The 22,004-nt window shown below is 36.0% G+C and overlaps 2 protein-coding genes across 2 annotated transcripts in view; one reads left to right on the forward strand and one right to left on the reverse strand.

The window, feature by feature from the left end:
• Positions 1-6,700: 6,700 nt before the first annotated feature.
• Positions 6,701-16,804, reverse strand: LOC148312719 (farnesol dehydrogenase-like). The gene is made up of 7 exons (XM_088274611.1): positions 16,724-16,804; positions 15,023-15,228; positions 14,024-14,183; positions 13,190-13,316; positions 11,411-11,543; positions 7,757-7,903; positions 6,701-6,817 (listed from the first exon to the last, which is right to left on the reverse strand). The coding sequence occupies exons 2-7, from the start codon at positions 15,218-15,220 to the stop codon at positions 6,770-6,772; spliced, it is 813 nt and encodes a 270-aa protein (XP_088130737.1). The 5' UTR covers positions 15,221-15,228; positions 16,724-16,804; the 3' UTR covers positions 6,701-6,769.
• Positions 16,805-20,859: 4,055 nt separating this feature from the next.
• Positions 20,860-22,004, forward strand: part of LOC148312720 (axonemal central pair apparatus protein HYDIN-like) — an 84,917-nt gene continuing 83,772 nt past the window's right edge. The window contains exon 1 of the mRNA XM_088274345.1: positions 20,860-21,001. Coding sequence (XP_088130471.1) covers positions 20,906-21,001 — 96 coding nt within the window. The 5' untranslated portion in view covers positions 20,860-20,905. The remainder of the gene's footprint in view (positions 21,002-22,004) is intronic.

Here is a 22,004-nt window from a genome sequence, read left to right on the forward strand (position 1 = left end):
CATGCTTTAAATCAGTGATTCCCAAAGTGGTCTATATCGACCCCCAGGGGTCTATGACAACTTGCAAGGGGTCTATGTTTCTATTTGAATTTAAAATATAATGTATAAAACCTAACATGTGTGGTTCAAAGTGAGTAACACTACATATACCGGCTGTCAAAAATACATTTGAAGTTAATGAATTTGATATAAATCAATATCAGGTAAGGCAAGGGGTCTACGAGATAAAAGAGTTTGGGAACCTCTGCTTTAAATCATTATAAGGGCTGTTATTGTACCTATATATGGTGATCTGCAAGCTGTCTCTTAAGGCTAGATATTACTAACATTTAACGTAATTGATTTTTGTCTTTAAACACCGTTTTCGCATTGAAAAGTTTTTCTTCGAAATAATTACATGGTTTTGAAAAGAAAAGATTTATAAAAGGTAAGGAGACAAGAAAAATTATGAAAATATATTTTTTATATATATGTTTTTAAAAAAATATATATCAAATATACATTCTTTAAAAAAATAGGGCATGAACAGACATGTCACCTCTCCTGTGGAATGAATTCTGTATTTGCGAATATCCCCTTAAATAGGCAATTTTACAAGATAAAAAAATGTAAGTGGTTCAATTAATCTTTTACTTAACTGTCCACTGAAATATCTTCCAAGATTGTAAAATGAAGGAACAAAAATAATGATTTAAAAAGGTATATCGCTCACTCCTTTCAACAACGTCATATCAAAAATCGGCAATTTTTAGTTGTGCATGTTTTCAGAATGCCCAGAAAATGTACTATTTCCCAGCAAAAGCGACATATTTTTATCTTAATATTTACCCGCTACAGGGCAGAAAGTGTTGTTTTTGCATTTTGAAGAAAAGGTATTGTTTAATTATTTTTTTAAATATTTTTCAAATGGAGAAAAAACGTATGGAAGTTTGGGCATTTACGGGGCTGACGACCGTTATAGGCTGGTTTGAGTGATTACTTTACACACGTGTAACATTCACCAATTCTACACATTATTGTCAACCATACTACTGAAATTCTTGGAAGTTCTATATATATGAACCAATTTTGGAACATTATTCTTGAATACTAGAACTTCACTAGAGACATGTATTGGTGAGATGAAAAGAAGCTTTTTATTGAACAGAAACTCTTGAATGTAAATGCCTCGACTTCCATATTCTTCTTCATTTTTGATGAGATGTCAAAAAATAATAAGAAAATAACTCCTGTAATTGGGGAGATAATCCAGATTTTGTGAACAAGAATTCGGACACACTCAAAATGTTGGAAAAAAAACATTCAGGTTTTACCTAAAAAGATCTGTTGCACAGTTAAAAGTTCAAAAAGTGGCTTGATATTTATTTTGAATACATTATATTTTTAAACTTTAAAAATGATCTCCTGTAAAATCTGTTTTTTTATATATGACATTGTTGAAAGGAGTGAGCAATATGTACTATCTCGTAAACCGATAACCTTTCTTTGACACAGTCACCTCAATACGGTTTCGCTCCACAGTCAGAAACATTGTAAACAGAATTAATAATTGAATGTAAAAATATATAAGTATGAAAAAATATATCCCAAGAAAGAACACTTTCCATTCCTCGCCATAACACATCATCCTTCAGTAATTCCTTCTCTGTCCAAGCGGCCAGACTATTGAATGAATTACATCTCCTTGTTAAAAATGCACCCTCTCTAATAACTTTTAAGATACGTCTGAGACATTTCTATCTATCATTAGATTCCTAACTGTCCATCAAACCTCATCCCTTAGTTTTTTTCTCTGCCTCCTTCTCATAACTCGCTCTTTCCTTTGCCGTCCTTATTATCATCAATTTAAAATATTTTTTTTTGTTCAAGCACTATCTACCCTCTGATTGGAAACTGCTAAATAAGGTATCAAACGTTTTGACCAATATCACTAGTCGGTTTTTGGTTGGTTGGTTTAGCAATAAGCCCGCCAATGCACTTATTTCTTTCCTGTAAATGAAGTTTAAATGAACAAAATAAATAAATATACTAATTAATTATCTCATCAGACTCATTGATATTATTTATTCTATCAGAGACTGCATAATTCACCCTACAGATGATATATTGGATGTTCAATTGGAGTTAGCTTTATATTCTTCACAAATTTCTCAGTGGATTGTGCCACAATCAGCCATACTTCCAAATCTATTGGTTAACTACCCACGTATGAAAGGAATCCAAAACCATTGGAAATACACAAATTATTATTTTTTTTAAAGGAATAACCCCCAAAGCCTCTACTTTTAGAGACTTGTCTGCAGGTAGGATAGATAGTTAGGATAAGGAAGGCAAATGTAAAAAATACATCACAAATACCCAGACTAATTAAAAATAAATCTTTCTTGAATTTATTTTATAATTGGCGGGAATCTAACCAGTAACGCCAGTTTTGAAGACAAGCATCTACCCAACTACGCCACCCCGCCTGTCTAATGCAACATAATGGGCAAAATGGTGAATGTTGCACAAGTATTTAAGTCAAAATTACTCAAGCCAGCCAAATGTCAGGTCGTTAGCCTTGGAATCCTCAAACTTCCATCTTCTTTCAAATAAACATGATAGATGTTTCATCTCAAGTGAGACAGCTATAATATTGAATTTCACCCCTGAGTGTCATTTCTCAAGATAATATATTGGAGGTGAAGCATATTTTTATATGAATTTAATGTGATTCTCACACTCCCATATTCCCTTTGTGTAAGAAGTTTGTTCATTTCTTTTAAGACACTTAATATATCCAGGTAAAATATATCCAGGCAATATTATACTTAAATATACCTGAAATGCAATACAAATCTTAAATTGACAAAATTAATTTTAAAAACAACTTGACAACTTGAAAATAAAAAATATTTATTAACATGAAGTACCTACATACATCCCCTTTGTATGTAGGTACTTCGTGACTACCAGTGCCAGTGTGACGGTCGACTTTCATACAAAACGCTATTTACATCAAAATAAACTGAACTCCTAAAACGCTAACTACTTAATTTTGACAAGGCATAAAGTTTTAAAACGATTTAATATATTTTATATGTTTTTGAATGAATACTAGTTTAAAATTTCGGATAAAACCATTAATCAAAAAAAAAAATATGTTGAAAAAATCTTCTAAGCTCTCTCCTGTAAAGTAACAGATTTGCAGATAGAGTACTTTATGTAGGGGCCGTCAATATAAAAACACAACCAGTACCTACCCTACCTTACTAAGTAGTACCTAGCTTACCTTACTACCTACCCTAGTAAGTAGTACCTAGCTTACCTTACTACCTACCTCTACTGCGTACCCTAATTAATTCTCTGTGTATGCCACCGGTGACACGGCTAGACTTGCTTCTACATGTATGTGAAAGGGGATGTATGTAGGTACTTTGTATAAATATGTATTTTTTGTTTTGACAGTTGTCAACTTGTTTTCATTCAAATTATTTTTCTGGTGTACATTTATTCATATTTTTTAAAATGAAAAACTTATGCCGTTTTGTATGAAAGTCGACCGTCACACTGGCACTGGTAGTCACGAAGTACCTACATACAAAGGGGATGTATGTAGGTACTTCATGTTAATAAATATTTTTTATTTCCAAGTTGTCAACTTGTTTTTAAAATTAATTTTGTCAATTTAAGATTTCTATTGCATTTCAGGTATATTTCAGTATAATATTGCCTGGATATATTTTACCTGGATATATTAAGTGTCTTAAAAGAAATGAACAAACTTCTTATACAAAGGGAATATGGGAGTGTGAGAATCACATTAAATTCATATAAAAATATGCTTCACCTCCAATATATTATCTTGCCGCTAACTATAACCGGGGAAGCGGCGTGATGATAAGCTATAACTAACTAATCATCACACGGGTAGGCAGAGAGAATAGAACGCCACACCGCTCTTTTTGCAAACATTCTTCGCCTCTTCCACGTTCATGCATCTCCTCATACATACCTGCGGATTGTTTCGACTCCTAACCTGACCGCTTTCAAGTGTTTGGCATACCTGACCATGCCAAGTTTTTCTCAGTCTTTCTCTACTTCTTTTTCCAATTACATTCGCCTCATAAATTTGTTTTACCGTTCTTTCCTCACTCATTCGTTCTACATGCCCAAACCATCTCAATTATTTTTTCGAAAATGCTTGTCTCAGCTTTGCATTCCTTCCTTATTTCACTATTCAAACATCTAAATGAAATGAGAAATGACACTCAGGGGTAAAATTCAATATTATAGCTGTCTCACTTGAGATGAAACATCTGTCATGTTTATTTGAAAGAAGATGGAAGTTTGAGGATTCCAAGGCTAACGACCTGACATTTGGCTGGCTTGAGTGATTTTGACTTAAACACTTGTGCAACATTCACCATTTTGCCCATTATAACATCCATGTTGCATTAGACAGGCGCCGTGACGTAGTTGGGTAGACGCTTGTCTTCAAAACTGGCGTTACTGATTAGATTCCCGCCAATTATAAAATAAATTCAAGAAAGATTTATTCTTAATTAGTCTGGGTATTTGTGATGTATTTTTTACATTTGCCTTCCTTATCCTAACTATCTATCCTACCTGCAGACAAGTCTCTAAAAGTAGAGGCTTTGGGGGTTATTCCTTTAAAAAAAAAAAATAACTTGTGTATTTCCAATGGTTTTGGATTCCTTTCATACGTGGGTAGTTAACCAATAGATTTGGAAGTATGGCTGATTGTGGCACAATCCACTGAGAAATTTGTGAAGAATATAAAGCTAACTCCAATTGAACATCCAATATATCATCTGTAGGGTGAATTATGCAGTCTCTGATAGAATAAATAATATCAATGAGTCTGATGAGATAATTAATTAGTATATTTATTTATTTTGTTTATTTAAACTTCATTTACAGGAAAGAAATAAGTGCATTGGCGGGCTTATTGCTAAACCAACCAACCAAAAACCGACTAGTGATATTGGTCAAAACGTTTGATACCTTATTTAGCAGTTTGCAATCAGAGGGTAGATAGTGCTTGAACACAAAAAAATATATTTTAAATTGATGTTAATAAGGACGGCAAAGGAAAGAGCGAGTTATGAGAAGGAGGCAGAGAAAAAAACTAAGGGATGAGGTTTGATGGACAGTTAGGAATCTAATGATAGATAGAAATGTCTCAGACGTATCTTAAAAGTTATTAGAAAAGGTGCATTTTTTTAAATAAGGAGACGTAATTCATTCCATAGTCTGGCCGCTAGGATAGAGAAGGAATTACTGAAGAATGATGTGTTATGGCGAGGAATGGAAAGTGTTCTTTCTTGGGATATATTTTTTCATACTTATATATTTTTACATTCAATTATTAATTCTGTTTACAATGTTTCTGACTGTGGAGCGAAACCGTATTGAGGTGACTGTGTCAAAAAAGGTTATCGGTTTACGAGATAGTACATATCGCTCACTCCTTTCAACAATGTCATATATAAAAAAAACTAGATTGTACAGGAGATCATTTTTAAAGCTTAAAAATATAATGTATTAAAAATAAATATCAAGCCACTTTTTGAACTTTTAACTGTGCAACAGATCTTTTTAGGTAAAACCTGAATGTTTTTTCTCCAACATTTTGAGTGTGTCCAAATTCTTGTTCACAAAATCTGGATAATCTCCCCAATTACAGGAGTTATTTTCTTATTATTTTTTGACATCTCATCAAAGATGAAGAAGAATATGGAAGTCTGGGCATTGACATTTAAGAGTTTCTGCTCAATACAAAGCTTCTTTTCATCTCACCAATACATGTCTCTAGTGAAGTTCTAGTATTCAAGAATAATGTTTCAACATTGGTTTAAATATATAGAACTTCCAAGAATTCGAGTAGTGTGGTTGTCAATAATGGGTAGTGGGTAATTGGTGAATGTTACACGTGTGTAAAGTAATCACTTAAACCAGCCTATGACGGTCGTCAGCCCCGTAAATGCCCAGACTTCCGTACGTTTTTTCTCCATTTGAAAAATATTTAAAAAAATAATTAAACAATACCTTTTCTTCAAAATGCAAAAACAACACTTTCTGCCCTGTAGCGGGTAAATATTAAGATAAAAATATGTCGCTTTTGCTAGGAAATAGTACATTTTCTGGGCATTCCGAAAACATGCACAACTAAAAATTGTCGATTTTTGATATGACGTTGTTGAAAGGAGTGAGCTGGAGTGAGCACGAGGAGTGCCTTTTTAAACAATCATTATTTTTGTTCCTTCATTTTGCAATCTTGGAAGATATTTCAGTGGACAGTTAAGTTGAAGATTAATTGAACCAATTACATTTTTTTATCTTGTAAAATTGCCTATTTAAGGGGATGTTCGCAAATACAGAATTCATTCCACAGGAGAGGTGACATGTCTGTTCACGCCCTATTTTTTTAAAGAATGTATATTGGATATTTTTTTTTTAGAACATATGTATAAAAAATATATTTTCATAATTTTTCTTGTCTCCTTACCTTTTATAAATCTTTTCTTTTCAAAACCATGTAATTATTTCGAAGAAAAACTTTTTTTTTCAATGCGAAAACGGTGTTTAAAGACAAAAATCAATTACGTTAAATGTTAGTAATATCTAGCCTTAAGAGACAGCTTGCAGATCACCATATATAGGTACAATAACAGCCCTTATAATGATTTAAAGCAAGTAATATTTCAAGTATTTATTATAATATAAAAAATATGGTAATAATTTTGACACATATGTAAAAGTATATCTATCCACATAAGCTGCTCCCAACTGGTTGTATGGTCAATTCTGGAATCTAGAATCACAAATTTCAAGAATTATAATAAAAATAATGGTTTATGTTTTTTGAGAATTTTATAGGAAATACATATACAAAATATTGTTGTTAAATGTTAAAATAAATGCTAGTTGTCACTACATTCTTTACAAGTTTTGCCTCAGTGCTCCCCGCGGAAGTCCCTCGTAAATCACGTACGACTCACAGCAACACCATAGCGATTTTTAACAAAGAAATTCATAATCATAATACACGAGGACATAAAAAAATACATGTGGAGCCGATAAACACTACTAAATTTGGAGTAAGGTCCTTAAAATATATTGCCAATACCCAAATTAACCAGCTGCCTGACATAAATAAAATAAAACCCATTCGAAGATCCAAAATAAATTATCTGAGAAGGTACTTTATGGAAAGATATATATGTAGTGATTAGTCATATTTTCTTATTTGTTTTTACCTTATGTTTTATATATTTTCTCATTTGTTATATTTTCTCATTTTTTATATTTTCTCTTTTGTTTATTTTAAATATGCTTCTTACCTTATGTTTTTCTCATTTATTTCTTTTAAATATGCTTCTTATGCCTATTTATTAAACCTGTTTATTGTTTTTATATTTTGCCATGTATTAGTATTAGTATTGGTTATTTAAAAATCTTCTTTGTTACTTTATTATTTGTGTTTCAGTCTTGTTAACCTTAATCCCATGTCCCAAAATGAGAAATAGAAATTACTCATCGGGAATATTATACGTATATATGACTTATGTATGTAATATGTTTTGAAATAATAATAATAAAAATAAAATTTCACAAATGTGTCATAAACTAGGGTTAATGATAATAACATAAAGACTAATTGATCAATTGTGCTTTGTTTTGGCAATGGTATTTTTGTTCTCACGTTTAAATCAAGGGATTGAATTGAAGATCATATAGGAAAAGCATATACCTGAACGTTTGGTTTGGTACTCAGGACATATATGACTCCTTCAGCGATATCCTCAGATTGAATGATGGGCCAAGATTCCAAAGAAGTTGCGACTGTTGCAGTCATGTTCATTATCATTTCCGTAGCCACTAATCCGGGACTCAAACTCTGGAATAAGAGATATTTGTGTGTAAAAAACAGAAAAAAGATTTTCACTGTCATTCAGATACTGATAGATATTCAACATTAAGCTAACATTTTACTAACCAACATAACATTAAGTTAACCATCACGTCGCTTCCACGCAGGGGTAGACAGAGAAAATAGAGCGCTACACCAATCTATTTAAACAAAACAATCTTCGCCTCTTCGACATTCATGCATCTTCTCATACACACCCCTCTATTATTCCGACTCTTGACCTGACCACTTTCAAGTATTTGAAATTATACAGACTGTACGTAAAAAATAGTTAAAATGACAATGTTAAAAGTCAATCAAATAGTTCTATGTTTGTGTTATGAATATTGTTGAACATCAACCCTTTCCGAAAGTTACATTCCAATTGGAAAAAAATCCTTTGTCCTCTGCTCCACATACTGTTGTAATAGATACGAGTGACAAAAAAAGAGGAAAAAAATCGATGTCGAATGAGATTCGACATTGGACCAGTAAGGGTTAAGAGAGAAAAAAGAGAAGAGAGGGTGTGTGTGTGTGTGTGTGTGTGTGTGTGTGTGTGTGTGTGTGTGTGTGTGTGTGTGTGTGTGTGTGTGTGTGTGTGTGTGTGTGTGTGTGTGTGTGTGTGTGTGTGTGTGTGTGTGTGTGTGTGTGTGTGTGTGTGTGTGTGTGTGTGTGTGTGTGTGTGTGTGTGTGTGTGTGTGTGTGTGTGTGTGTGTGTGTGTGTGTGTGTGTGTGTGTGTGTGTGTGTGTGTGTGTGTGTGTGTGTGTGTGTGTGTGTGTGTGTGTGTGTGTGTGTGTGTGTGTGTGTGTGTGTGTGTGTGTGTGTGTGTGTGTGTGTGTGTGTGTGTGTGTGTGTGTGTGTGTGTGTGTGTGTGTGTGTGTGTGTGTGTGTGTGTGTGTGTGTGTGTGTGTGTGTGTGTGTGTGTGTGTGTGTGTGTGTGTGTGTGTGTGTGTGTGTGTGTGTGTGTGTGTGTGTGTGTGTGTGTGTGTGTGTGTGTGTGTGTGTGTGTGTGTGTGTGTGTGTGTGTGTGTGTGTGTGTGTGTGTGTGTGTGTGTGTGTGTGTGTGTGTGTGTGTGTGTGTGTGTGTGTGTGTGTGTGTGTGTGTGTGTGTGTGTGTGTGTGTGTGTGTGTGTGTGTGTGTGTGTGTGTGTGTGTGTGTGTGTGTGTGTGTGTGTGTGTGTGTGTGTGTGTGTGTGTGTGTGTGTGTGTGTGTGTGTGTGTGTGTGTGTGTGTGTGTGTGTGTGTGTGTGTGTGTGTGTGTGTGTGTGTGTGTGTGTGTGTGTGTGTGTGTGTGTGTGTGTGTGTGTGTGTGTGTGTGTGTGTGTGTGTGTGTGTGTGTGTGTGTGTGTGTGTGTGTGTGTGTGTGTGTGTGTGTGTGTGTGTGTGTGTGTGTGTGTGTGTGTGTGTGTGTGTGTGTGTGTGTGTGTGTGTGTGTGTGTGTGTGTGTGTGTGTGTGTGTGTGTGTGTGTGTGTGTGTGTGTGTGTGTGTGTGTGTGTGTGTGTGTGTGTGTGTGTGTGTGTGTGTGTGTGTGTGTGTGTGTGTGTGTGTGTGTGTGTGTGTGTGTGTGTGTGTGTGTGTGTGTGTGTGTGTGTGTGTGTGTGTGTGTGTGTGTGTGTGTGTGTGTGTGTGTGTGTGTGTGTGTGTGTGTGTGTGTGTGTGTGTGTGTTGTGTGTGTGTGTGTGTGTGTGTGTGTGTGTGTGTGTGTGTGTGTGTGTGTGTGTGTGTGTGTGTGTGTGTGTGTGTGTGTGTGTGTGTGTGTGTGTGTGTGTGTGTGTGTGTGTGTGTGTGTGTGTGTGTGTGTGTGTGTGTGTGTGTGTGTGTGTGTGTGTGTGTGTGTGTGTGTGTGTGTGTGTGTGTGTGTGTGTGTGTGTGTGTGTGTGTGTGTGTGTGTGTGTGTGTGTGTGTGTGTGTGTGTGTGTGTGTGTGTGTGTGTGTGTGTGTGTGTGTGTGTGTGTGTGTGTGTGTGTGTGTGTGTGTGTGTGTGTGTGTGTGTGTGTGTGTGTGTGTGTGTGTGTGTGTGTGTGTGTGTGTGTGTGTGTGTGTGTGTGTGTGTGTGTGTGTGTGTGTGTGTGTGTGTGTGTGTGTGTGTGTGTGTGTGTGTGTGTGTGTGTGTGTGTGTGTGTGTGTGTGTGTGTGTGTGTGTGTGTGTGTGTGTGTGTGTGTGTGTGTGTGTGTGTGTGTGTGTGTGTGTGTGTGTGTGTGTGTGTGTGTGTGTGTGTGTGTGTGTGTGTGTGTGTGTGTGTGTGTGTGTGTGTGTGTGTGTGTGTGTGTGTGTGTGTGTGTGTGTGTGTGTGTGTGTGTGTGTGTGTGTGTGTGTGTGTGTGTGTGTGTGTGTGTGTGTGTGTGTGTGTGTGTGTGTGTGTGTGTGTGTGTGGTGTGTGTGTGTGTGTGTGTGTGTGTGTGTGTGTGTGTGTGTGTGTGTGTGTGTGTGTGTGTGTGTGTGTGTGTGTGTGTGTGTGTGTGTGTGTGTGTGTGTGTGTGTGTGTGTGTGTGTGTGTGTGTGTGTGTGTGTGTGTGTGTGTGTGTGTGTGTGTGTGTGTGTGTGTGTGTGTGTGTGTGTGTGTGTGTGTGTGTGGTGTGTGTGTGTGTGTGTGTGTGTGTGTGTGTGTGTGTGTGTGTGTGTGTGTGTGTGTGTGTGTGTGTGTGTGTGTGTGTGTGTGTGTGTGTGTGTGTGTGTGTGTGTGTGTGTGTGTGTGTGTGTGTGTGTGTGTGTGTGTGTGTGTGTGTGTGTGTGTGTGTGTGTGTGTGTGTGTGTGTGTGTGTGTGTGTGTGTGTGTGTGTGTGTGTGTGTGTGTGTGTGTGTGTGTGTGTGTGTGTGTGTGTGTGTGTGTGTGTGTGTGTGTGTGTGTGTGTGTGTGTGTGTGTGTGTGTGTGTGTGTGTGTGTGTGTGTGTGTGTGTGTGTGTGTGTGTGTGTGTGTGTGTGTGTGTGTGTGTGTGTGTGTGTGTGTGTGTGTGTGTGTGTGTGTGTGTGTGTGTGTGTGTGTGTGTGTGTGTGTGTGTGTGTGTGTGTGTGTGTGTGTGTGTGTGTGTGTGTGTGTGTGTGTGTGTGTGTGTGTGTGTGTGTGTGTGTGTGTGTGTGTGTGTGTGTGTGTGTGTGTGTGTGTGTGTGTGTGTGTGTGTGTGTGTGTGTGTGTGTGTGTGTGTGTGTGTGTGTGTGTGTGTGTGTGTGTGTGTGTGTGTGTGTGTGTGTGTGTGTGTGTGTGTGTGTGTGTGTGTGTGTGTGTGTGTGTGTGTGTGTGTGTGTGTGTGTGTGTGTGTGTGTGTGTGTGTGTGTGTGTGTGTGTGTGTGTGTGTGTGTGTGTGTGTGTGTGTGTGTGTGTGTGTGTGTGTGTGTGTGTGTGTGTGTGTGTGTATGAGATTAGATGATGAGTGTAACAAAAATGCTGGAGTTGTTTGTGTGAGTGAGAAAGTTTGTAAGTGCATGTAAATTTAGAACCTTATCTGGTTGAAACATAGATTTCAATACGGATCGGCAAATATATATATACATACCGTGACTTTGATTTTGGACTTCTGATTGGCGAGCTCATTTGAAATTAATTCTGTCGTAGCTGTCACTGCAAATTTACTGGCTGGATAAATGCCCGATGCAAATTTCTGGTTTGGCACGCGATGTCCATCAATGCTGAAAAGTTGACCTTTTATTTGAAAAATTATGCGCTAAAGATCATCTTTTCAATATCAAATAAAATTTGGCAGAATAAAATAAAAATTTGTATTATTTTTTCACATCTCATCAAAGATGAAGAAGAATATGGAAGTCTGGGCATTTACGGGGCTGACGACCGTCATAGGCTGGTTTAAGTGATCACTTTACACACGTGTAACATTCACCAATTCTACCCATTATTGACAACCACACTACTCAAATTCTTTGAAGTTCTATGTATATGAACCAATTTTGAAACATTGTTCTTGAATCACTATGACCAGCCTATGACGGTCGTCAGCCCCGTAAATGCCAAGACTTCCATATTATTCCTCATCTTTGATGAGATGTCAAAAAATAATATTAAAAATACTACTTTAATTGGAGGTAGTCCAGTTTTTTGAACAAGTATTTGGACTCTCAAAATGTTGTATTTAAAAATATGTAGTTTTTCCATTTTGTTTTAATCTGTCATATGGTCTGTATATGGTCATCCAAACAAAACTTTCCTCAAAGGAGTATGGGCATACATCCGCCCTTATTACTAAAGCCTGGTAACATTTATTTATAAAATGGTACTTGTACTGCCATCTGTGGTTGTATTTAAACACTAAAACCACACTTCTGATAATTTTTCTGTCTTATCTGCAACATTTTACTTAAAATAATGTTTGTGTGACATCATCGTAATGATGCTATCAAAGAAAACCCATGAGGGGTTAATGCTCTCAGGTGGCATTCTAAGAATGTCCTTAGAATGCCACCTTCTCTTCTCCAGGACTTCCAGTATGAAGGGCTGTTGGGTTCTTCTCCTCACATCTTCATTCCTGATAAAGTTGTACCACTTTGCACCCAGTATTCGCCTCAGGTACCTATTTCAAAAACTTGCCATTTTTGGCCGGGCACAGCTAGTGTAAAATAATATTTGTATTTTTTTTAAATTAAACCATATCTGCTCCCCATAGGGAGCATATGGAGTCCACAAACTGTCTCCAAGATATTCTATCGCCTGCCAGCTCCCTTGCATCCTCCCAAGTCAGATAAATTGTTAGTAGTGGTCCTCCTGTGCGGTGCGAACCTGATGTAAAAGAGGCAAGCTTGATGGCGGCTCTCGGGAGGCATGCAGAGTACATGGCTAAGCCAACTGAATCGCCTTTTCTTGAGGGCAGTTGTGACTAAGATTTCCTGCGTCCTACACCTTATATCTTCATTCCTCATAAGTCAAACCAGCGCACGCCTATAATTCTTCATAGACTCCTATTCTCAAAGCTAAGTACACGGCTGCTCTGGGCCCTCGTAAGGTGCCACGTTTCACAGCCGTATAAGAGAATAGGAGCTGTGTAGGCATTGTATAGGTGGCATTTGGTCTTCACCGAGTATAGATCCGATCTTCAGACAGCCTTCATACTGTTGAATGCAGACCCTGTGAGTTCTAATCGCACACACAGTTCTTTTTAAAGGTTGCCATTTTCAGTTATGTATACTCCCAAGTACTTGAAACCCTTATGATGAGCTGGTTACTCAACGTCAAGGGTTGCTGGGCATCTAGGCATGAACTGATGCACAACTCATGGGTTTTTGAAACATTTAAATAAATATTATATAAAAGGAAATGTCCATACCTGTTTATGTTTATAATATGACCGTCATCACCCCGAGTTCTCATAGTCTTCAAAGCTTCTCTAGTAGCTACTGTGAGTGCCACAACATTCAAATTTAATACATCCATAACATATTTAGTTTCCGAAGCTGAAAAAAGAGAAATTCATAATGAATATCTACTTAAATACATTTAGACATCTCAATATCTTATTATATAATATAATCTCATTCACCATCTTATCCCTGATTGTCAAACACTTCAAAAAAAAAACTCATACATATATCATAAATCTCGTGACATTTCATGTTTGAGTTTGCAGAAGCCATCTATGGTTAGTTTGAGAAAGCTTTTACATTAGGTCTCTGCTTACAGAGACCTTTTTACTTAAATGGATACAAGATCCTTACTGGATTATTTTGCATATTGGGTTACGGTTAAAAAAAAATATTTTATGCAGATTATAATTTAACTATTTATTTTTATTTACACCATTTTGAGTATGCCCAAATCATAGTTCACAAATTTTTTAACTTTTAGAAATACTGATCAAACTCGAAAACATCAAATAACTCAAAATACCAACAAACTTAATACATGATGAAGTTTCAAGAATTTGAGTAGTGTGAATTTGTTAATCATGGGTAGAATAGGTGAATGTTACAGGTGTGTAAAGTGATCACTTAAACCCGCCTATAACGGTCGTAAGTCGTAAGCCCTGTAAATGCCCAGATTTCCATATTATCTTCATCTATGTTGAGATGTCAAAATTAATTAAAAAATTATTCCTAATTGGAGTGACCAAGTATTTGGGCACACTCAAAATGTTGTAAACAATTTTTAGTTTAAAACTTACTAGTCAATGGGTACATTTTCGCCAAACCAGCATTGTTGATGAGAATATCCACACCCCCTAACATCTGCTCTATCGAGCGGAAAGCAGAGAGTATTTCCTTTTCATTTAGCATATCACATTCGATTGCGTGGATAGTTCCCTTAGTTCTCTTGGTTAATAACTAAAAAGAAAATGTAAACAGTTTTATTTGTACAAATTTATCTGAGAGTAAAGCCGCGGGTAAAACGTTAAACAGTTTTATGATATCATCCATATATAATATATAAAAATGTCCTGTCAGTTTGTTTTTACTTGATGCATTACTATATGAAGCATAGGAAATTTTTGAATCTTTCAAAATATCTTCATTACATTCTTGCAGAGGTACCTGTATTAAAACAATCACATGACAATATGTGAAAAGTATTAAAACCATAAATAAACTTCGTTCGAAAATGTAAGCATGTGGGAGTTTAAAATATCAAATTTTATAAACACTGTCCATTGTTTAAAAACAGAATTTGATTTTGGAATAAAATTATATCCGAGTATCTTTCCTATTAAGAATCAAATAGGAATGCTTCTCCATGGTCAATTTTAGGTAAGAAATCCATGCTTCTCACATGGACAACTGTATGTGGCCTGCTCACGCGTTGTAAAACCCTCTGAATTATTTGTTTACACTTCTTCTTCTAACCCTTATCAGCACCCGATGGTGCATAGGGCACTGCATCATATAAATGCAGTGTTATCTTGATCGTCAACACATGAAGAAAGGTGATCAGCCCTCCGCTTCAGGTACCAGTCCAGGGTAATATTGAATAAATATTAAAGTAAAAAAATCACTTTTATTGCATATTTGACCCCCCCTGGGAATCGAACCCGGGACCTCCAGTACGGTAGCCGAGCATGCTGTCCATTACACTACGGAGGCGGACACACCAGATAGAAATGTGTACACACCAGATAGAAAAACGTATTGTGAAAACGCAAAGAAAATAAAGCTAGCATTTTACTTACTTCAATCTTTTCACGTCTTCTAGCGAGTCCTACAACGATGACTCCCTTATCGGCCAGGGCCACTGCTATCTCAGCCCCGATACCAGAACTGGCCCCAGTGACTACAGCCACCTTACCTGTCCATCTCCATTCTGCCGTCACTGCACTACTCAGTAGAGCAATGGACAATAGTGTAAATAATGACTTGAAGCTCAACATTTTTGTAACTAAAAAAAAAAATTTATTAAATTACCATCACGCCGCTTCGCCGCAGGGTTGGCAGAAAGAATAGAACGCCACACCACTCTGTCTTTGCAAACATTCTTCGCCTCTTCCACGCTCATGCATCTCCTCATACATACCCGCCAATTTACTCCTAACCTGATCATGCCATGTTTTTCTCGGTCTTCCTCTGCTCCTCTTTCCAATTACATTCGCCTCATAAATTTGTTTTACCGTTTTTTCCTCACTCATTCGTTCTACATGTCCAAACCATTTCAACACACCTTTATTAATTTCATCGATAATGTGACTAAAAAAAAGGGTAAAAAGTCATGAAAAACCGGGTAAAGGGTTTGAATCCTTGGTCATGCCACGTGTTCCTCGGTCCTCCTCTGCTTCTATTATCTTCCACATTTGCCTCACAATTTTTTTGTTACTAGTCTTTCTTCCCTCATTCGATTCACTTCCCCAAACCATCTCAACACACCTTTCTTAGTTCTATCGACAAGTATTATTCTTAACAAAATTTTGAGTATGTCCAAATACTTGTTCACAAATCTGGATTATCTTCAATTATGCTCAATAAAAAAGCTTCTTCGTCTCACCAATAGATGTCACTAATTAACATTCTAGTGATTCTTGTATAATGTTTCAAAATTGGATCATGGATATATGGAAATTCCAAGAATTTCAGTAGTGTCAATCATGGGTAGAATTGGTGAATGACGGTCGTAATCCCCGTAAATGCCTAGACTTGCATATTCTTCTTCATCTTTGTTGAGATGTCAATACGAAAATTGTTATATTCTATTAAAATATGCATGTTATCTTTTAAGGCTGAGATAAGCATCAATAAATCATGCTAATTCATTGAAAAATTGCTTAATGGTGGAGATTGACCGATTATATGAACCAATTTAGAAACCTTGTTCTTGAATCACTAGAATTTCACTAGAGACATCTATTGGTGAGATGTAAAGAAGCTTTTTACTAAGCAGAAACTCTTATATAAGTATGTGAGGTCCAAATCCTGGATTATAATCACACACATGAGAAACGCCAGATAATACCATTTTCATTTTTATTATTTAAGCTTATAATTTGACCAGATAATTTATCAACAACATTTTGAGTGTGTCCAAATACATCTCACCAATAGATGTCTCTAGTGAAGTTCTAGTGATTCAAGAACAAGGTTTCCAAATTGGTTCATATATATAGAACTTCCAAGAATTTGAGTAGTGTGGTTGTTGATGTGGAAACATACATGAGACGTGTGGAAACAGCCATTCGCAGGAAACATAGCCATGCTAAGAAAGCGAAGTTTAGATAACTTTATAAGAGGTCATTTATTTCTCTAGCTAACATAATAGGACCTCAAAATTTTATGATCAAAGTCACATTAAAAGTCTTACTTTAAAAATCTAAGAGCGTTTGAAATTACATGAGCTATTTTGATAAATTTTACAAATGAGTTACACTAAAAGAAACAGTACATACCCACTTCCTGAAGTTCTCCAGTGTCTAAAAATGTTGAAAAAGATGATAGGTGCTCTTATATAAGAAAATAAATTGTTTAAATGTTTAAAAATAACACATTTCGTAATATAACCTTTTGATCTCAGAATAAATGGGTATCAAAACAGCCATTCTAAAAAATTTTAGGAAATGTGTTATTTAAATTAACTAGTTTAATTTTGCATGGGTCTTCTTCAAACCCTTATCTGCATCTCAGTCATACAAATGCAGTGTTATCTTGATCGTTAACACAAAGAGGAAAGGTGATCAGCCCTCCGCTTCAGATACTAGTGTAGTGCATTCATGGAAACTATAAAAATCAACTAAAACCTAACACCTAAAGGGTTGAGATAGTGTTTTCCAAAAATGGAGCATATAAATTTTGCAAAATTATCATTATAGGGCACTGCATCGTTTATAAGCAATATTATTTAGATTGTTAAATATATTAACAGTTACGCTGCTGAGGTCATTATGTGAATCTATGTTAAAATAGTAAAAAAAACCGCCTCCGTAGTGTAATGGTTACCGTTCTGGAGATCCCGGGTTCGATTTCCAGAGGTGGGGGGCAAATGAATATAAGTGATTTTTTCACTCCAATATTTAATCAATATTACCCTGGACTGGTACCTGAAGCGGAGGGCTGATCACCTTTCCTTCGTGTGTTAACGATCAAGATAACACTGCGTGATGATGCAGTGCCCTATGCACCATCGAGTGCAGATAAAGGTTTGAGGATGAAGTGTAAGCGTTAACAGCTAGATTAAGGAGACTAAATATAAAAATCAGCACTTAAAAAAAAGCATTTTGTCAAAAAATTAAGATAATCTTGCGAATAAACATTAAGTAAAATAGTTACATGATTTAATATAAGTAAATCAGATAATTAAATAATTTTTAACAAAATAAATTATTTACAACATTTTGAGTGTGTCCAAATACTTGTTCACAAAATCTGGATTATCTCCAATTACAGGAGTTATTTTCATATTATTTAAATTATTTTCAATTATTTATTTATTATTTTTAATTATCTGGTCAAATTATAAGCGTTTCTCATGTGTGTGATTATAATCCAGGATTAGGACCTCACATACTAATATAAGAGTTTCTGCTTAATAAAAAGCTTCTTTACATCTCACCAATAGATGTCTCTAGTGAAGTTCTAGTGATTCAAGAACAAGGTTTCTAAATTGGTTAATATATATAGAACTTCCAAGAATTTGAGTAGTGTGGTAGTCAATAATGGGTAGAATTGGTGAATGTTACACGTGTGTAAAGTGATCACTTAAACCAGCCTATGACGGTCGTCAGCCCCGTAAATGCCCAGACTTCCATATTCTTCTTCATCTTTGATGAGATGTCAAAAAATAATATGAAAATAAATTATTATGAACAAAAAATTGAGTATCTATTACACATGTGATTGCTTTAAAATTACATAACCGTGACATCATTTTGATAATAACATTATAAATAAGGTTATCATGTTGCTCAAATAAATAAGTAAGAAAAGAAATTATATAATTTTTAAATAAATATAGATTTTTGACATCTCAATATAGATGAATAAGAATATGAAAGTCTGGGCATTTACAGGGATTACGGCCGTTATAAGCTTGGTAATAATGAGGTATGATTAGGAAGGTCTTGCAGCTTGGAGCTCATTCTCTATAATATGTTTACAACATTTTGAGTGTGTCCAAATACTTGTTCCCAAAATCTGGATTATCTCCAATTACGGGAGTTATTTTCTTTTTTTTTCACATCTCATCAAAGATGAAGAAGAATATGAAAGTCTGGGCATTTACAGGGCTTACGGCCGTTATGAGCTTGGTTAAGTGATCACTTTACACACGTGTAAAATTCGCCAATTCCGCCCATGACGGACAACCACACCACTCAATTTTTGGAACTCCTAGACATATTGATCAATCTCGTAACACAGTGCATGTGAGTTCACAACCGTCATCTATGTTGGAATACAGGTATGTATGAGGAGATGCATGAATGTGGAAGAGGTGAAGATTGTTTGCAAAGCCGGATTGGTGTAGGGTGTGGCGTTCTATTCTCTATACCTACCCCCGCGGTAAGCAGCACGATGATTAGTTAGTTATGTTATTCTTAATAAAATATTATTGTTTTTAATGTTAACACTTTAAAGGCCGCACGTGAATGTATGAGATATATACGTATATAACCGTACGCATCGGCAATTTAGCCAAAAAGTTAATCTGTAATAAACAAAGAGGCAAAACCATCAGCCTCTATGTTTATTAAAGGCAAAAAAATCTATCAGCGGAAGCTAAACTGGCAGTGCACAACGGAGTCCTGGTTCCAACTCTAATGTATGGAGTGAAACATGGAGTTGGCAAAAGAAGGATGAAAGTAGACAGAATGCAGTCGAAATGCGATCTCTCAGAAGAATGTGCGACAAAACGATGTATGATAGATGTGCGAATAGTGAAATAAGGAAGGAATGCAAAGCTGAGATAAGCATTATCGATAAAATTAAGAAAGATGTGTTGAGATGGTTTGTGTACATGTGGAACGAATGAGTGACGAAAGAACGGTAAAACAAATTTATGAGGCGAATGTTAGTGGGAAAAGAAGCAGAGGAAGACCCAGAAAAACATGGCACGATCAGGTATGCCAAATAAATTGAAAGTGGTCAGGTTAGGAGTCGTAACAATCGGCGGGTATGTATGAGGAGATGCATGAACGTGGAAGAGGCGAAGAATGTTTGCAAGGACAGAGTGGTGTGGCGCTCTATTCTCTCTGCCTACCCCTGCGGGGAAGCGGCGTGATGGTTAGTTGGCAAAACCATCTACATTTTCAGAGTTTTCTGGAATTTTAATTTATGTTGTTAATGTATACGCCTTAAATATTTTGTTTGCAATGTGTATGTTAATTTTGAAAGTGTCAGAAATGAAGACTCTAAGAACCACAGGCAAGAGTCTTCGAGATAGAATAAGAAATGCCAGGACCAGGGAAATATGCGAGATCGAAGATGTCGTTAGGTGGGGAAGGCAACGAAGGGGACAATGGTATGCGCATGTGAGGAGAATGGAACCATCCAGACTCCCCCACATCGCACTGTACAGCCAACCCCATGGTAAACGACTAACGGGCAGACCACCAAAGAGATGGGTCGATAGCTGGGAATCGACGTCGCAGGAGCCTAATCCCTCTTAAAAACAGGCCACAAGGCCTACAATAAGAAGAAGAAGATGTTAGCCTTAGAAGAAGATTCGTAGCCTTAACACGAACCATGTTAAGTAGTGTGAATTTATTTTCGAATGAAAAAATAACTTGATTTACTCAATAGATGTCATTGAGTTTGACTACATATAAACCCACGTTAATGCCAGTCTGGTCGTTAATGTGTTACAATATATCATTTTAAAAATGAGGTATAATCAGGAAGATCTTGCAGCTTGGAGCTCAGATAAAGTCTCCATAATATCTTTATCTTTATTCGAGTAGTGTGGTTGTCAACAATGGGTAGAATTGCCGAATGTTACACGTGTGTAAAGTAATCACTTAACCCAGCCTATGACGGTCGTCAGCCCCGTAAACGCCCAGACTTTCATATTCTTCTTCATCTTTGATGAGATGTCAAAAAAAAAAATAATAACTCTATTATATACATAGGTTTCGAAATCCCACCTATTTTTTTTGCAACATAAACAAAGTTGCCTTTTGGCTCTACGGTCATTGGATGGGATAAATATGGTGGCCTTAACACTACAAATTCACCTCCACGTGGTACCCGCTCTTATCACTTGCCAAAAACATGTTGCCAACATACTCTATTCAATATATTATTAGATTAAAACCAATAATTTTAGCTTTTCCACTTTATTGTGTTAAATAAAGTGTAAAAGCTAAAAATATTGGTTTTAATCTAATAATATATTAAAAATGCAATTCCATCACGAAGTGTCAGTGGATAATATAAATCTATTAAAGGAATGTATTATATTATGGGAGAGTCATCTATTCATGTCCCTACTGTGAACTATTGTAACCTCTACATAGATTCTTTAGGAATTCCTACCTTTGTGAATGATTTCAAATAAAATCATTATTCTATGCCAAAATATTTTGTTTTTAAATGTCAAGTGGAATATTTTGAATATGTGCATCAATCTTATATAAAATATGGATATCTTTAGTGATTTTCAATTGACAGGATCATTGGGGAAAAGGGTTTATCCATTGATTTTCCAAGATGAGAGATATTTTCACACTGCAGGGGTAAATAAAGATCAGCTTTTTTCCAAGAAGATATAAAATTATTCATTAAATTAGATTATCATAATAAATAAGCTTTTGGGATTAGATCTTGGGTTCAATTCCCAGGGCGTTAAAATAATAATAATTTTTCAAGTATAATAAAACTAAAGGTGTCTGACCGGAGCATTTTGTCGTAACGTAACACGTTACAATGCGAGCATTCAGGCAGTCAGTACACCAAGCCGAGCGCTTCATCCATGTTTTGGATGCTCGATGATGCTCGCCGCAAGGGATGTTACGGCATTATGTTACGACAAAATGCTCCGGTCAGTATTCACCTTAATATTTAACCATTTCAGTGCTGAGATTTCTTAAAATATTTGCTTAAATTGCTGAAAACTTTTTTCCTACAACGATCAATTTCACATGTCGCTCACTCCTTTCAAGAACGTCATAAATCAAAATCGACAATTTTGAGTTGTGCATGTTTTTGGAGTGCCCAGAAAATGTACTACATCCCAGCAAAAGAGGCATATTTTTAACTTAATATTTACCCGCTTAACAGGGCAGAAAATGTTGTTTTTGCATTTTGAAGAAAACGTACTGTTTAATTATTTTTTGAAATATACTAAATATTTTTCAAATGGAGAAAAAACCTTCAGGTTTTACCTAAAAAGATCTGTTGCACAGTAAAAAGTTCAATAAGTGGCTTGATTTTTACTACATTGTGTTATATTTTTAAACTTTAAATACGTTCTCCTGAAAAATCAAGTTTTTTGATTTATGACGTTCTTGAAAGGAGTGAGCGATGTAAGAGCGGAAACAATAGGTTTTTAGAAAAAAAAATATTTATATTTTTCTTAAAAATTTATAAATTTGTTTACTTGTGAATATTTTTGAGTTGCAACTTTAGAAACGCACACCCTGCGACCTACAACCTCCCAGCTCAACCGCACAAAATACAGTGATGCATCGTTGATATATCGGCCATGTGGTAAAGTAAAATAGAGTCGATACATTGATT

The sequence above is a fragment of the Brachycentrus maculatus genome, unplaced genomic scaffold, assembly GCF_059751285.1.
Source record: "Brachycentrus maculatus isolate JH-2025_06_01 unplaced genomic scaffold, ASM5975128v1 h1tg000034l, whole genome shotgun sequence".
In the NCBI taxonomy this organism is placed as follows: Eukaryota; Metazoa; Arthropoda; class Insecta; order Trichoptera; family Brachycentridae; genus Brachycentrus; species Brachycentrus maculatus.

Coding starts and splice junctions, on each gene's coding strand:
- LOC148312719 (XM_088274611.1), bottom strand. CDS start 15,220: ATGTTGAGCTTCAAGTCATTATTTACACTATTGTCCATTGCTCTACTG. Junction 14,184..15,022: donor GAAGACGTGAAAAGATTGAA/GTAAGTAAAATG, acceptor TTTTCTTTTTAG/TTATTAACCAAGAGAACTAA. Junction 11,544..13,189: donor CATATTATAAACATAAACAG/GTATGGACATTT, acceptor TCAACTTTTCAG/CATTGATGGACATCGCGTGC.